The 15,152-nt window shown below is 41.8% G+C and overlaps 1 protein-coding gene across 1 annotated transcript; it reads left to right on the top strand.

Annotated features, from left to right (window-relative positions):
• Positions 1-185: 185 nt before the first annotated feature.
• Positions 186-7,861, top strand: mogs (mannosyl-oligosaccharide glucosidase). Its single transcript, XM_063475258.1, has 5 exons — positions 186-264; positions 1,917-2,280; positions 3,836-4,059; positions 4,202-4,395; positions 5,399-7,861. The coding sequence occupies exons 2-5, from the start codon at positions 1,932-1,934 to the stop codon at positions 7,164-7,166; spliced, it is 2,535 nt and encodes an 844-aa protein (XP_063331328.1). The 5' UTR covers positions 186-264; positions 1,917-1,931; the 3' UTR covers positions 7,167-7,861.
• The last annotated feature ends 7,291 nt before the right edge of the window (positions 7,862-15,152 follow it).

Below are 15,152 nucleotides of genomic sequence, written 5' to 3' on the forward strand. Positions count from 1 at the left end.
AAAACTCTCGTTTTTAACGCTTAAATGAAATGAAACGGCCTTCTAAGCGTTAGTTTTACATTTATTCTAATTATAGATATTATTATTATTTATTATTATTATTTGATTGTTTTTGAGGGGCAAGCGGTAATCATTGGATGACATCATCGGCGTGCGGTAGGGAGAGCATAGACACGTCAGTGGAAGCGAGCAGTAACCAGGAAGTGGCTAGCAAGCTTAGCCAAGTACGGATAATGATCGGCTGAGACTCTGGTGTTTGGACAGGTCGGTGACGGTTTGCTCAATGAACATGTAGCTAGAAATGATAAATGAATCCGAATTTAATCGCCTGCAGGCTAACTAAGGCCAAAATATACCGCGACAGACAGCTGTTAGTTCTACCAACTCACGTTAGCATTGAGGCAACTAGCGAGTAGCGTGCAGCCTGCAGACGACGTTGCATTGCCGGGGTGTAGGGGCGAGGAACTAGTTCACCGTGTTAAACAGGTGTCGGGAAATGGCTGCTAAAATCGAGACCTCTGCTTGTGAATAGGATACATTTCTAAAAATGCTTTATAAAGTCGACATTTCCGGCTCCTGTACACAATGCAAGGTTATCAAGCTAGACCGCGTTTTTATGCTCGAGACTACGTGAACCTGCACAGTTCCTTCAGGACTGACAAGTTTAATAAGGATGCATTTTATTAGATGAATGTTATCCCGGTTATTTCCGGGTTATATGCTTTAGTCCCCGTCATGAGTCCTGCCTCCTCGGTCTGATTTCATCGATGTTAGAGTTAGAGCTTTTTTATACTTGCTATATTGCAAGACTATAATTTCTTCTCATCTCGGGGTCTCCAACACAGATCAGCTGCCTCTGTCTACACCCTATCATAGACATCCACGAATCTTCTCTGTGGTCTTCCACTTCTCCCCCTGCTTGGCAGCTCCATATTCAGCATCCACTATCCCTCCTCTGCACACGTCCTAATCGTCTCAGCCTTGGCTCTTTAACTTTGTCTCCAAAGCACTTGACCTGATGCTTCCTGCTCACATAATACTTCAACCTTCCTTCTCTTCATCTATCAGTCATTTATGACAGCTGTGGCCACTGACACCCTGTTGCTGGACAATAGCATCGGAGCCTGGCCTTGACTGATCCAGTATGGTAGTCTCATTTTTGATGATGATTTTACACTGGATACCCTTCCTGAAGGGTCCAGGCTTGGAACCAGCACTAGGAGTACACTGGCTTGACAGGAAGTAGTGAGCCTTGTATTTGAATGGGAAAGGCTTCACATTATAGTAAAATATACATTTTGGCACCATCTGTCCATCCATTTTCTTAACTACTTAAGAGCCACAGCGAGACTGGTGTCTGTCCCAGCTGCTATAAGGCTAGAATTTTGCACTGCTAATCTATGATTTATTGGTATTGCAGTTTAGAACGGCCAATAAATGAAAATTAAAAAAAATAAAGCGTAACACCCTTTGACCATGCTACTAGTATTGACGTTGCTTAATTTTAGAAGTCTGCATACTCTGCAACTATCATGTTGGCAACACGTTTGGAATTTCAAACACGAGACTCAGCTGATCCACCAGAGTCAGGCAGAGCGTAAACGAGTAAATAAGCACACCAAATTTTAGGAACATCTGTTTATGTTTTGTGTGTCTGAAAGAAAACGAATATCGTCCGACATATCAGAATATTGAATTTTTAAATCCAAAGTTTCACTGGCTGGTGGTAAAATGCCATTTCCCAGCTGCAGGCACCAAAACCAATGATAATAACATATTAACATATGTCACTTTTTTCTACATACCACTTTACTTGATGTTAAACTTTGAAATTGATTTATTTATCCCATAATATTTATCAATGATGAGAATCAGCATGATAAATCTTAACTCTTTCTTTCTTGTCTTTTTCCTAGCTTCTGTAGGGTAGGATGGGCAGACAGAGGAAGAGGGTGGTGACGGGTGAAGCTGCTCCACCTCCGCGGAAAGATGAGAAGCCCTCTGCATTTCACCGCAAGGACAAGAAAAAGAAAGTCAATATTGGGAAAATGTTCATTAACATCTCAATTGGTCTCTGCATATTCAGCCTCATCTGGTTCTTTTATGCCATCTACATGAGATCCAGCCTGGCTAAAAGGGTGGTGACTCTGCATCCGTCTCCTCACATCCTAGATGCCAATAGCACCGATGCCAAGGTTTCCCCAGAGAGGTTCTGGGGGTCATACAGGCCTCAGGTCTACTTTGGCATGAAAACAAGGAGTCCCAGGTCTATTGTGACAGGTATGCTCACATATTTAGAGTCAGGCTCAGGCTAAACACTGTGTCATTACATGTTTTAAGGAAAAACAGTGACTTATTGTATTTTAAACATCAGAATATTTAATAATAAATATCTAAATAGAAACAATATAGCAATGTGGCCACTTGTTGAGGCTAGTGTTTCCCAAAATGACATGTTAGAAAAACATTTTTGTCTTTGTGAATTTATTGTTCGTTCAACTCTGGTGAAAGACTTTTGAGACTGTGCAAAATCCTTTTTTTAACCTTTCAAATCCCACAAACTGCCATAGATTACAAATTTAGCTTCAACTTACTACATCTCAGAAAAACAAGTGTCTAATAATATGCTGGCCAGCCATTTCATTAGTTGCACGTGTTCGAGTGCTCATTAACACAAATATCAGCCAATTACATCATAGCAGCTTAACACATTTAGGCATGGAGACATGCTCAAGGTTGACCTGCTGAAGTTCAGCTGGTAAATGGGGAAGAAAGGTGATTGAAGTGACTTTGAATATGGCATGGTTGTTGGTGCCATACAGGCTGACCTGAGGGTTGCAGCAACTGCTGATGGACTGGGATTGTCCCACACAACCATCTGTATGGTTTACAGAGAATACCTTGTTGGTGGGATAATAGCCAAAGGAAGACCACAGTAACTCAAATAATCACTCATTAATAATAATAATCACAAAGTATGCAGAAGAGCATCTCTGAACGTACAGCACATTGAACCTTGAGGCAGACAGATTGCAGAAGATCACTCCTGTTACTTAAGAACAGGAAATTGAGGCTACAATTCAGACACGTTCACCAAAATTGGACATCAGAAGATTGGAAAAACGTTTGATTTCTGCTGCAAGCATTCATATTTTAAGATCAGAATTTGGCGTAAGCAGCATGCACAAAACGGTTCAGGCTGATGGTGGTGTAAGGGCATGGGGGATATTTTCTTGGCACACTGGGCTCACTAAAGTCAACTGAGCATCATTTAAACACCACAGCTTACCTGAGTAATATTGATGATCACGTCCAGCCCTTTACGACCACAGTGTACCCATCTTCGATGAGTTTATTGTTTCAGTGGTTTCAAACAGGAGAGTTTAGCTGTGCCTTGAAGCTCCACTTACCTACTCAGCATCCTTGGTTGAAATGAAACAAACATATAAAGTAAAAAAAATATATTTAACTGTAACATTTTATTAAAAAAACAAAGACTAAAGAAGAATCTTTTTCTTTTTTTGTAGCTTTTTTTACTCTGTCAATCACAACAAGGGCACATTGGTAGAATACGTGGACTTTCTCTTTAATATTTAATGTAATGTAAATATGTAATTCATCTTTTATTTTATAAATCCTAATCCTCCATATTTTGAGTGCTTCCCAAAATTAAGAATGCTTTGACCGCACTTAATATTATTGATAATTAGTTGACAGGACTACTTACAGTACATTTTGAGGTACTGTTTGCAGATTGCCACATAATCCTGAGCATAGCAAAGTTTATTGCTTCCAACTGAATTTTTTTTTTCCGTTTATGTGTAAATCTTGTCAGGCATGATGTGGATGCGTCAGTTTTCTGACTTGGACATGAATCTCAGGCACACTTGTGAGCAGGGCGATCGCCTTCAAGGCTACGGCTGGCTCATGCACGATGGCCTCACCTTTGGCGTCCAAGAAATCCGAGACAACGATTTCACGCTGACCACCGAGTTTGTTAAGAGGATGGGAGGGGGTCATGGAGGAGACTGGACGTGGAGGGTCACAGCCAAACAGCATGTGAGTAATAACTTTGCACGGCCGCAGCTGTTATCTTACATGATCAAAAGCAACTGATAATATTCTGTCATCTAAGTTTATATATTTTAAATGTATTTATGTTCTTCCACTGGTGATTTTTATGTTGTTCTTCAACCACCAGAGCTCTGCCCCCCAGGCACCAGTCATCTCTCTGATGTTTTACGCAGCAGCAGACGCGCAGGGCTCACTGCAGGCTCACGTAGAGGAGAGGAATCGCCTCGCTTCCATCGCCGGTTTCTCAGAGGAGCTCGGAAACTTTAAGATCACCTTCCGAAAGCCTGTCACTGGGGAGATGTCCAGTGCTAAATATGCCACGTGAGTGTATGAGTCCAAACGTGAATAGGAAAAATAGTACACTAAATACAAAGGCAAAGAAGTTGGAGAGAATATACTTTTAAGAGGCTGCTCAGAATTATCAGGGTTAAGGATATGCATCAAACAACAGTGGTCTAAGCTTTAATAAATATAGTACAGCTGCCAGAAATTCCACTTATCAGTCAGTGATTTAAGGTAAACCTTGATAGAACGGTGAAAACATCCACTCGTGTAGTAGCCAGGAGTCCTAAGTCAGCAAACACAAATGAATTTCTAGTAGAGAATCATGACTTGAATGAGCCATAACATTTTAATTATGTTGCACCGTCTTGGATGATGTTTTGTGGTGTGATTTAGAGTGATCCTAATTATTACTAGAGTACCTAAAAAAGAAAAAAAAAATCTAACCACTAGATGTCAGCAGATGAAGATTTTCAGACTTGATGATACAAGTTTTCTCAACATTGTGACATTTATTTTAGGCGAATATGTACAAAACATTTTACAACCAGTACAAAAATAAAAGAAAAAAAAACTAATGTACTGCTGAAACAACAGATGATATTAGTGCAGTGAAGGTGTCGTTCACATCAGGAAAAAACTGTTGTTGCTTTTTATTGAGTGGATGAGGACTATGCTAGCTTTCTGCTAGCAGCATTTACAGGGAGAAGGAGTATTTTGCACTTTGAAGAGGGCCAGAGAAGACCAGCATAGCAAAATAGCAAGGTACAGTATGCACGGATAGAAATGATAAGAATTGTATATGAACTGTTCCAGTGATTAACTGTGGGAAGGGGCATGATGAAGTTTTATTGTGACCATCTGTTCAAACTCTGAGTCATTAGTACAGCAGGAGATATCAGAAGTTAAGCTACAGTGTGCTAAGTTCAGTTAAGGTTGCTTAATAGTTGTAGCTGAATACAAAATACACTGTAAGGTTTTGTGTTTATTCAACTGATTTGGCACTACACGGCAGTTAATGCTAGTTTTCTGTCTTTTTCAGCTACAACTACCTTCAGACTGTGTCTCCTGGTCTGGAGAAGCTGACTGACATTGTGAAGTACAGTCTGAACCGCAGGTTTGTGTATAGCCCTCCGTCTGGCGAGAAGAGGCATTACATCGGTGTAGACACCTACAAACCCCCCCACCACCAAAACCAGCAGAAACCTGACCAGAGGAAGGAAAGCGACTTTGTGGTTTACCAGGTGACTGTTCAGACACCTTTCCAGATTGAGGTTCTGTTTGAATCTGGAAGCTTTCACAATCGCCCCAACCAGCTGGTGGGCTCCATCATGACTCAGGAGCTGGAGAAGAGGAAAGCGGAGTTTGATGCAAAGTTTGAGAAAACTTTTGGCCTTGAGAAGAAAGGTTTTAGCCAGGCATATATTAAATTCGGCAAGGCAGCACTCAGCAACATGCTGGGCGGAATGGGCTACTTCTTTGGGCAGTCGGTAGTACAGTCGGTCTACAATGAATACCCTCTCCTTTATCCTGAAGGTGCTTTATTCACCGCTGTTCCATCACGCTCATTCTTTCCCAGAGGATTCCTTTGGGATGAGGGCTTTCACCAGCTGCTGTTGAGTAAGTGGGATCCCCAGGTGACGAGGGAGGTCATTACTCATTGGATAGACCTGATGAATATGGAGGGCTGGATCCCCCGTGAGCAGATTCTTGGAGATGAGGCTCGCAGCAAAGTCCCAGCTGAATTTATTGTTCAACGAAACGAGAACGCCAACCCCCCTACGCTTTTCTTAGCGCTTCAGGAGCTTATTGAACAACTCTCATCCAATCCAGACAAGGCAGCATCTCAGCCAACCTTGCATTTCCTCCGACGGCTCTTCCCCAGGCTCAAAACCTGGTATGAATGGTACAACACCACACAGACGGGGCCCCTACCCAATTCTTACCGCTGGCGTGGACGCGACAAGGACACCAATCTGTTTCTCAATCCCAAGACCTTGACCTCTGGGCTGGATGACTACCCACGGGCCTCACACCCCTCAGCAGATGAGCGTCACGTTGACTTGCACTGCTGGATGGCATTGTCCTCAGGCACCATGGCTAAAGTAGCTCAGCTTCTGGGCGAGCCCCACGAGGACTACCAGCTCTCACACAAAGTGCTCAGTGACAACAACCTGCTCAGTGAGCTCCACTGGTCAGAACAACACCGTGCTTTCAGTGACTTTGGCAACCACACAGAGGATGTATCCTTGCAGAGGGAGAAGGTGTACGTACCTCCAGGGCAGCCTCGTCATCAGTTCCCCGTAGCTCGTCTCGTTCGCTCTGTCCGCAGAGCCCCCAAAGCGCAGTATGTTAATGCTTTGGGTTATGTTAGCTTGTTCCCCTTCTTACTGCAGATTCTCCAGCCCGACTCACCCAAGCTGGAGCACATTTTCCAGGATATGAGAGACTCCAATAAGCTGTGGACACCCTACGGTCTGCGATCGCTCTCCAAGTCCGATCCACTGTACATGAAGCGAAATACAGAACACGATGCCCCCTACTGGAGAGGACCCATCTGGATTAACATCAACTACTTGGCAGTCAGGGCGCTCCACTACTACAGCCACACAGAAGGGCCATACCAAGAGAAGGCAGCTGTTCTTTATGAGGAACTCAGGACTAACATTATTAATAATGTTTATAGACAGTATGTTGAAGCAGGGTATATTTGGGAGCAGTACAATGACAGCACCGGCAGGGGGCAGGGAAGCCACCCCTTCACCGGCTGGTCATCTCTGACCCTATTAATGATGGCTGAACAGTATTGATGCTGTTGATTTTTATCTCATATCTTTTAAGATACTGGCCTTCATTTATCTGGATGTGACTGAAACAGCATTGTGCAGTAAAGAGTAGCGACACAGTCTGGTTCACTATGCCAACGAGATCCAAAATTAGAAACTGGCATCTGCGGTCACACTGTCTTGTTTAACCTTTGATCAGAATTAAGTGTTTTCACACAAGTATTTTTTGAAGGGCAGTTTTAAACAAGCCTAAGTGCAGCTACACTGTCTTTGCCAAGTATTTGGAGCCAAGCTCCCTCTAGTGCTTCAGATGCATTTAACTTAATTGTCTACACCTTCACTAGTCCAGCCTTTAGTACGGAAAAAGAAAACGGACATCCATGTTTGTTTTTTTCCTTAGGGAGGATTCATATTTTAACAGCAGTTGGGATGACAATTTTTAAACGGACAGCTGTTCGTTAAAAAAAAAAGTTTTCTGGAAAAGTTCTACGAGTCGTGCTTTCACTTGACAAATAAGGGCCATTATCTGTAACTGTGCCATTTTCTCTTTAATCTATCATGTCTTTGATTCTCTGTCTTAATGATTGATTATTTTGACGTTTAATTGTTTAATCAGTCTTTTGGGGGAAAAAAACGTTACATTCAGTCTTTTTCAGCATTTTTTTGTTGCCTGTGGTTTGACTGGCAGGGAATACAGCAGAGACTGTGACAAAAAATAAATGGTTTAAATATTTTTTTTGTCAGAGTGTACTTTATTTTTGGAAATACTGGTGTGTTTGCAATATTGGAAACAGTTTTTTTTTTAAATTTGCTAAGCCTTTAACTGCAATTTCTGCTTGACATCCAACAAAAAGAAAATTACCCTGTTATGTCTGTCACTACAAATACACAAATGGGCCAAAAACATTAAAACCATTGACGGCTAATAGTGATGTTACTTTAACTACCCACCGTAATGTTGTAGATAAAGTACACCCTGTCATGGCAGCAGGCCGGTGTGCGGCACTACCCCACAAAAACCTGAGAGCTCAGTACAAGTAAGAAGCCATAAGTTGGGCCTAAGCTATCCTCATCCACAGTGGCCCGTCCCCACAGCCTACAGGACCCAAACTATCTTCTGCCAGTTTCCCAGAACCAGACATCAGGCAGGTTAGATCAGGAAGGATCTACATAATGTTATACAGGTGGTTTTAATATCATGGCTGGCTGGATATATATAGTAGTTTTTACACACAAACAGCTCATTTTTTTTATTCAAGTATAATCTTAGATTAGTAAAGTTGTTCTTATTGGCAGCAAATGAAATCCCACCACGAGCCTTTTTATCTTCTAAGCTCCAGATCTTTATAATATCTCTGATAATATCGCCCACCCTCTAGGAGTGGATATTATCCCAAAAAACGCGATTAAGCCTGAGATCTAAGTGTTAATATTTAATGAATATTATGCAGTACCACAGAGAGGCTAAGTGTGATTTTCATCCTCAATGTACAGCTTACATGGAAGGCTATCCACTCTGCCAGTTATTGACATAAAGTTGTGTTGCAGGTACTTCCTGTCATTGTCAGTCAAAGCTGACGGTAGCTTCAACACGCTGTGACCTTATACAGCAGCCGGTCCTTTTTCTTTTGTGAGATGGCGCATTCGAAGGCCTTTTGCTGACGTCAATTTTTTCCCTGTTTTTTTTTATTTTTTGCATGGTTTCCATGGAGCACAGTTGTTGTGAGGGCTTGGTGCTTAATTAGCCAAGATCAAAGGCATAGAGGAGACATACATGGCAAATTCTTTTCACTCCTTGACATATGTTGCCATACATTCACGCACGGGGGCAAAGAGTGGCAATGTTCTTATTAATACTTTGACACCAGATATATAAAACGCTGGCGCTGAGAGCACTGATACCGGCTCTCAGTGTGTGTGCAATGACCACTGGGTTGCAGCCTCTACACTTTTATGAATCCTTTGAATGGACTAGATGTGCGGTTGTATAGTTGAAGGCTTAGCATGGTGCTTTAAGGTTGCATGGCTAAAAATAGTGCCTCTATCAGTTAGCAGAGCGGCAGACTGAGAAGCTGCAGACTGGTAGTCCTGCTGAATGTAGTAAAAGCTACAGTGTTAGTATCTGTTTTTCCCCTCGATCTTGTCACCGACAATAAGTTTAAGCCTGTGCGCGTCTGCAGAATGGCTTAAAATTCACATTTTACGGTTTTTCACCTCTCGAAACTCTTACTTGACTGAATCGTTGCTGGGTATAGAGCACAAAACATACGGCGTATGATTTATCAATGTGAAATAATTGGCTCCGGGTTCAGTCGCGGAAGACGCAAGCTCGTCGTTTGACCCCTTGACCTGCTAACGTAAAAGCAGAGTATCAAGGGATTTTGGACACAGACGAGCCACATCATCTGCCTTTTTGCTGCTTCTCTCAGAGGAAATGGATTCCACATCCCCTCAATGCAACTACAGTCGAAAATGCATTTATTTCTTTGAAGAGTGCGGACAATCTGTGTGACTAAAGCACTCACTGCGCAATCCATCCCCCTCACCCAGGACCCTTTTTTCACAGTGAGATGGGATAATAGCCAAACAGCATCAGAGCTAACTAATGTGACTGCATAATAAACAGATGAGTCAGGGAGTATTCATTTGCATATCATCCCAACCTTATCAGAGCTTCTATACAGTGAATATTTTGTGATTGCCTGTTGCCGGTGATTCGGCTGAGTGAGTGCGGTGAATACAGTGTCCAAAATGCAGCAGCTCTGTGGGGAAAGGGGCTTTTTTTTTTCTTTTCTTCCTGTGATGGAGATCATTATACATGTACAGAGTAATTATAAAGTTGTCTAATAGCACCCCCTCCCACCACCCCAGCACACACATAGACACACACATACATGGACACACACAGCAGTGACTCCTGTATTGAATGTAATTACTGGGAAGGTATGCTAGAGGGAGCTAATTAATAAGGCATTTGTGAGTGGAAAAGTGGCTTTTTGAATACAGCTTAGCTATCATTTTACTTACAATGGAGAGCTACTTAGAATTAAAGCAGTATAAGTGGATAATTATGCTAATGGATCAATTTGGATTTAAGATATGGTGGCAGGCTGTATTTCTAGATGATCACTGTTCATGCATTACAGCACTACAGTGGCTCTAACACACAGTTTCTGTGCTCATGTGGGCTTGCATGTTCATATTATTTCACTGCAGATATCAGATGTTTTCTTGTCCCGAGGCCACACGCTGCTCTGTGTGTGCGAGAGTGTGTGTGAGCGTGTGTGTGTGTGTTCTCCTCTGACACAACTTTTTTTTTTTGCCTTTCATACAAACAAACAAAGCTTCCAGGCTAACTGGCTATGAATTTGTGCTTCTTAGGAAGTAAGGGTTTTTTGTTTTGTTTTTTTTTCTCGGTCCCTGTGTATTCCTCAAGCCTCGTGGCTTTAAACTGCTCAATGGGTCACGTCTCATTAGCGTACTGCATGTTAATGTTGTTGTGGAACTCCAGCTTTGACATCACTGACCACACAGGATGGCGTGACAGCGTTTGTTCTCCCCGACATCAAAAACAGCAAGCTTTCCTCTCATTAGGAGTCATCCTAATTGCTGTTTACACTAAATGGCTTTCAATAAAATTTGCTCTAGGATCTATCATATTCACTTTTACACACAAACTCCCCCCCTCCTCCTCAGAAGCTTGCTGTTTAATACCAAAGTTGCCTCAGCCAACATAGGTCTATGTATGTTATGTAAGGCCCACTATAAATAGGTTCACCCGGGATCTTTTGTCTTTACCTGATTCGCTCTTAGCCCAACAGTTTTTATTTCTGGAGAGAGCTGTGGAAGCTAGTGCAATGTAGAGCCGGCCGTTTCCATAGTTACTTTTGTTAGCTGCAAGCTCTTAACATTCTTCATCTGTTTCCTCACATGTCTGCTGTTAGCTATTTGTTTGAATGTGTTTGCATTGCAGGTCTCTGTAATGACCAGTATATGCGCACCAGTGAAGCACCGATAGGAATAATGCTTTCTAATAATTAACGGACGTACATTTTCATACACTTTGTGGAGTCACTTGATAAGAGAAAGAGCAACAAATAGAAATCGGTGTGGGTGCAGATGAGTCAGAGACTAGAATATGCCGACCTATTAACTTAAGTTGGTCAAAAGTACATGCAATTAGTCCCATGTTGCGTGAGAATGATTTAGTGCAGTGGATGTTATTGAGCTTCAGTTTAAAGGCATTGCTGGTTTGTCTGTCGAATGAAATATTATAGATATTTGCGCTGCTTTCTCTTAATTTCATGTTATCTAACAGTATGTGTTTTGTGCGAGTTAAGGAATGCTTCACCTCTGTGGAGATGTTATAATTGAAACAGCAAAAAAAAGAAATAAAATGTTAATGTCTTGGCATTTTTTTTTGTTTTGTTTGTTTGGATTTCTTTTGAAAATGTGCAGGCAGTTAGGTAACACCAGGTGCAGTAGCTGGATCGGGCCCAAGAATCGGACTGTCAGAGAGCCGTAAGCATGGATGCAACAGAGAAGAGGGCAAGGTGGGAGCCATGCGAGCGCAGCGTGTGTGGAGGAGTCTGGGGGCATAGTTAAAGAAACACTGGGGCATTCCGCAATCACGATTGGAGAGCTGGAATCTGATTCTCACCCATCCCTGTTGTAGAACCAAAGAGTACAGGCAGGCGGCTGGGGACCAAAGTGGGCGAGTGCGAAAGTATTTTTGGATCGCACGGGAAACCTGCCACACCAACAGCAGCAGCAGCAGCATCGGGGCCTGGTACCGGGCTTCCCTAACCCACTCCCACTCTCAGAGGAAGAGCAGGAGAGAGATGTTCCTTCAAAGACGAACCACGCTTCCGCTGCTTTCATTTTTCTTATTTGTGCTATTTCGCTTTCAATTGCCCAGTGTTTGGATGATGATGTAGTATATATAACTATGCAGAGCCCCACATGACAGAGAGAGAGAGAGAGGGAGAGAGAATAACGAACTTGGCAGCTGAGGCGAGTATCTTGTATTTATAGAAAGTCGTGTTTCCGGCAGAGGTTTCTGTGGTTTTAGCACTCCCAATCCATTTTTGCGGTGTCTTACGGGCCCCATTGTAGTCAGGTTTAGATTGAAGATGTTCCCTCATCTAACGCCTTGGGGGGGAGATTTGACTGTGAGACGTGTCAGAATGTGATTTGGGGGTGGCAGATGGATTTCTCCTAGCACCGTTTAACCCTGACTTTCGGAGGATTTCTCCATAAATGTTCTGTGCAGTCAGAAGCAGAAGACATTAGCAAAAAAGTACGGCACAGCTCTTGAGGCTGAATGTAAATGTGTTATATATACATATACATTTTCACACCATTAGGATGCAGAGAAGATGGGAGCTTACCTTGTTAATTTTTTTTATTTTTTTAATCTCAGTTCTTTTGTATTTGTCTTGTGGATCCAGTGCAGTAATTTCTGTATAAGCTCTCCAGATCATGGTGGGTTTGAAGTGCTTTTTTATTTCAAACAGCAACGACAGCCTCTGCATCTCAGTGGATTTCCTGGTATGGATCAGGTTCGTCTATTATTTACTCTCAAACACTGTGGGCTGCAAAGCTGGTTGACAGGATGCCAAGGCATTGAGATTTTCAGGAGTTACTGTACACATCAGGTTCATTTTAAAGCATCAGTTGTAGGTGCAAAATGATTGTGTTCTTTTAACAAGAAGTAAGGTTGATGTGACTATAGAAAGATCCAGTGATTGAGTACGTAAGTTAGTCCGGGTGTCAAACTGTTAAAGTCCGAGAAAATCAAACAGCGGCGGAGCTGTGTTGTCCGGAAAATTTAGAATTCCTATTGCAAATCGATTGATGGAAAGAAGCCTGCAACTGATTTTCAATAACTGGTGAAAGCCATCCACTTATCTGATTTGGCTTAAAACCAGAATTATAGTGTGCGCTGCAGGACAAAGGCAATAAATTATATCAATAAGAACAGACAATTTCAACAGCACCTTTGGTCTCTGGGTGGAACACGAGCTCACATTTTTGGGGGAATTGAAAATTCGAAAATTAACACTTGCAGATCCCAAATACAATACAATCCATTGATGACACTTTTTTGATGTGCAATTTGTTTCACTAGCTTGACTGAGACCAGAATGAGCACAACACAATGTGCATTTACATGCCAGGATGTGCTTTTTTTTGTAATGATGTGTTATAAAGGCTCAAACTATCATCTGGATTTCATCTGTATTACTGATCTAGGTTGTTGGTAAAGCAGCGCTTAGATATTCCATTTCTTACAAACGAAGTCAAAATAGCCAAATATACAACAGGCATTACTGTCCACCCTAAGCTTCATCTCACAGGCAATGATTTCAGAGGACACTCACTCCTTTCTGCCTCTTCAACTCGTGTCAGGCACCCACCTGGTAAGAAAAACTCCCACTGCCTGTCCAGGAGCGAACCTGAAAATAACCCAGCCAGATGCTTCACTTTGACCTAAACATCCAATAAAGCAGTTGCAACGTTACCAATGAGTTAACATAGACTTACTATATTTTTTCTGTCAGAGTAGGGCCGATATCATCAGGACACTGCTATTTTTTCACATGCAGAGACTAAACGCTATAAAATACAGAGTGTATTTCATGGAAAATGTTAGCAGCGTGACTTTGAGCACAAAAGTAAAATCAATTGGCCCACCACTGTGGTCTAGACTGAAAATATCAAAAACTTTTATATTATACTCTTCCTCGGTGATCCCTTGACTGATGATTTAGAGCCGCTAGCAGGCTTTTACTTTTTTTTTTTTTTTTTTTTTTTACCTTTTTCCTGAAGTATCTTCACATTTAATAGAAGACGTGCAGCGAAAATTCCTATAAATATTCATGATTGTCCGGTGACACATCTTAATGGCTTTGATTATCCTCTGACTTTTCCTCCAGTCTAACGGCGAGGCTGACATTTCTGCACTGTGGAAAGATTTTGCAAGAAATTTGCTACACATGTTAAAGCCCGCCCTCAATGAAGTGGTGATCCACTTCATGTAGCAGGTCCAGATTTTAATTTGTCTCGCTCTTCATGACAAAAGAAGTGCAATTGTGTTAATTGCGCGGTAGCAAATGTTTGCATTTTAGCGCGCTGAGCCAAATTTTGCAACTCTGCTGGCATCTTGAAACATCTGCAGGGAATTACTTGTGCAGGTATTTTGAAGGATTGTTCAAAATTAATTTCAGTAGTAGTAAAAAAAAAAAGCACACATATTATCAGTTGAATCTGACTAGAAAAGAAAGTAAAAGCTTAAGAAGTTTGCTGACTGTGCCTCAAAATAATGTTTTAAGAAGCTTTTTTGTGGAAGTTGTAACATTATCTTTCCCATAGATTTCAGTTCAGGGTTATTTAAGTGCCATGCCTCTGATATAGCTCTCACGTCTCTTATTTCTGGCTAGGCTAAAATGTTGGACAGGATTTCATGTAATAATAATAATAATATTGCCATTTTCAGTGTGTCAACATTTAGCCCAAAGCCTCACAGCCTTAGCAGGGCTGTGGACTTCACAAAGGAAAGAGCTAAAGCAGAAGTAGGCGCTCAGTGTTTGTTTGTCTGTTTGTTCATTTGTCTGTCTGTTTTCAGGAGGATAAAAGACAAAACAGAAAACTACCAAGCAGACTTTCATGAACTTTAGAGGGGAAATGGAATATGGGCAAAGAATCCATTCAGTTTTAGGGCAGGTCTGGTTCACTCTTTTTTTAAAACCCTTTGTCACCCAAATATCGGACATATTATTATCAGACTTATTTTGTAATTTTAGCTGCAAAAGTAAAAAAGTAATAGTCGTCTTTCAGGAACCATCTGAATTTCCCCTCTAGCCCAAAATGGTTGAGGAGCTCTGGTAATGTGAGGCGCACATGGTAAAATCTAGGCGGAGCTGATTTTTCTGTCTGTGTTCAGACAGCAGTACCTTGTGAATGCTTTGTGCTACCACGATACACCGAATATCCCCATAAAACTCGTCT

Source organism: Pelmatolapia mariae, linkage group LG6 (assembly GCF_036321145.2).
Source record: "Pelmatolapia mariae isolate MD_Pm_ZW linkage group LG6, Pm_UMD_F_2, whole genome shotgun sequence".
NCBI classification, from domain to species: Eukaryota; Metazoa; Chordata; class Actinopteri; order Cichliformes; family Cichlidae; genus Pelmatolapia; species Pelmatolapia mariae.

What these genes read in the sequence shown, in the direction of transcription:
- mogs (XM_063475258.1), top strand. Translation starts at nt 1,932, where the DNA reads ATGGGCAGACAGAGGAAGAGGGTGGTGACGGGTGAAGCTGCTCCACCT. An exon ending in TCCCAGGTCTATTGTGACAG is followed by an intron (nt 2,281 to 3,835) that starts GTATGCTCACAT and finishes AAATCTTGTCAG; the next exon opens with GCATGATGTGGATGCGTCAG. An exon ending in GGGTCACAGCCAAACAGCAT is followed by an intron (nt 4,060 to 4,201) that starts GTGAGTAATAAC and finishes TTCAACCACCAG; the next exon opens with AGCTCTGCCCCCCAGGCACC.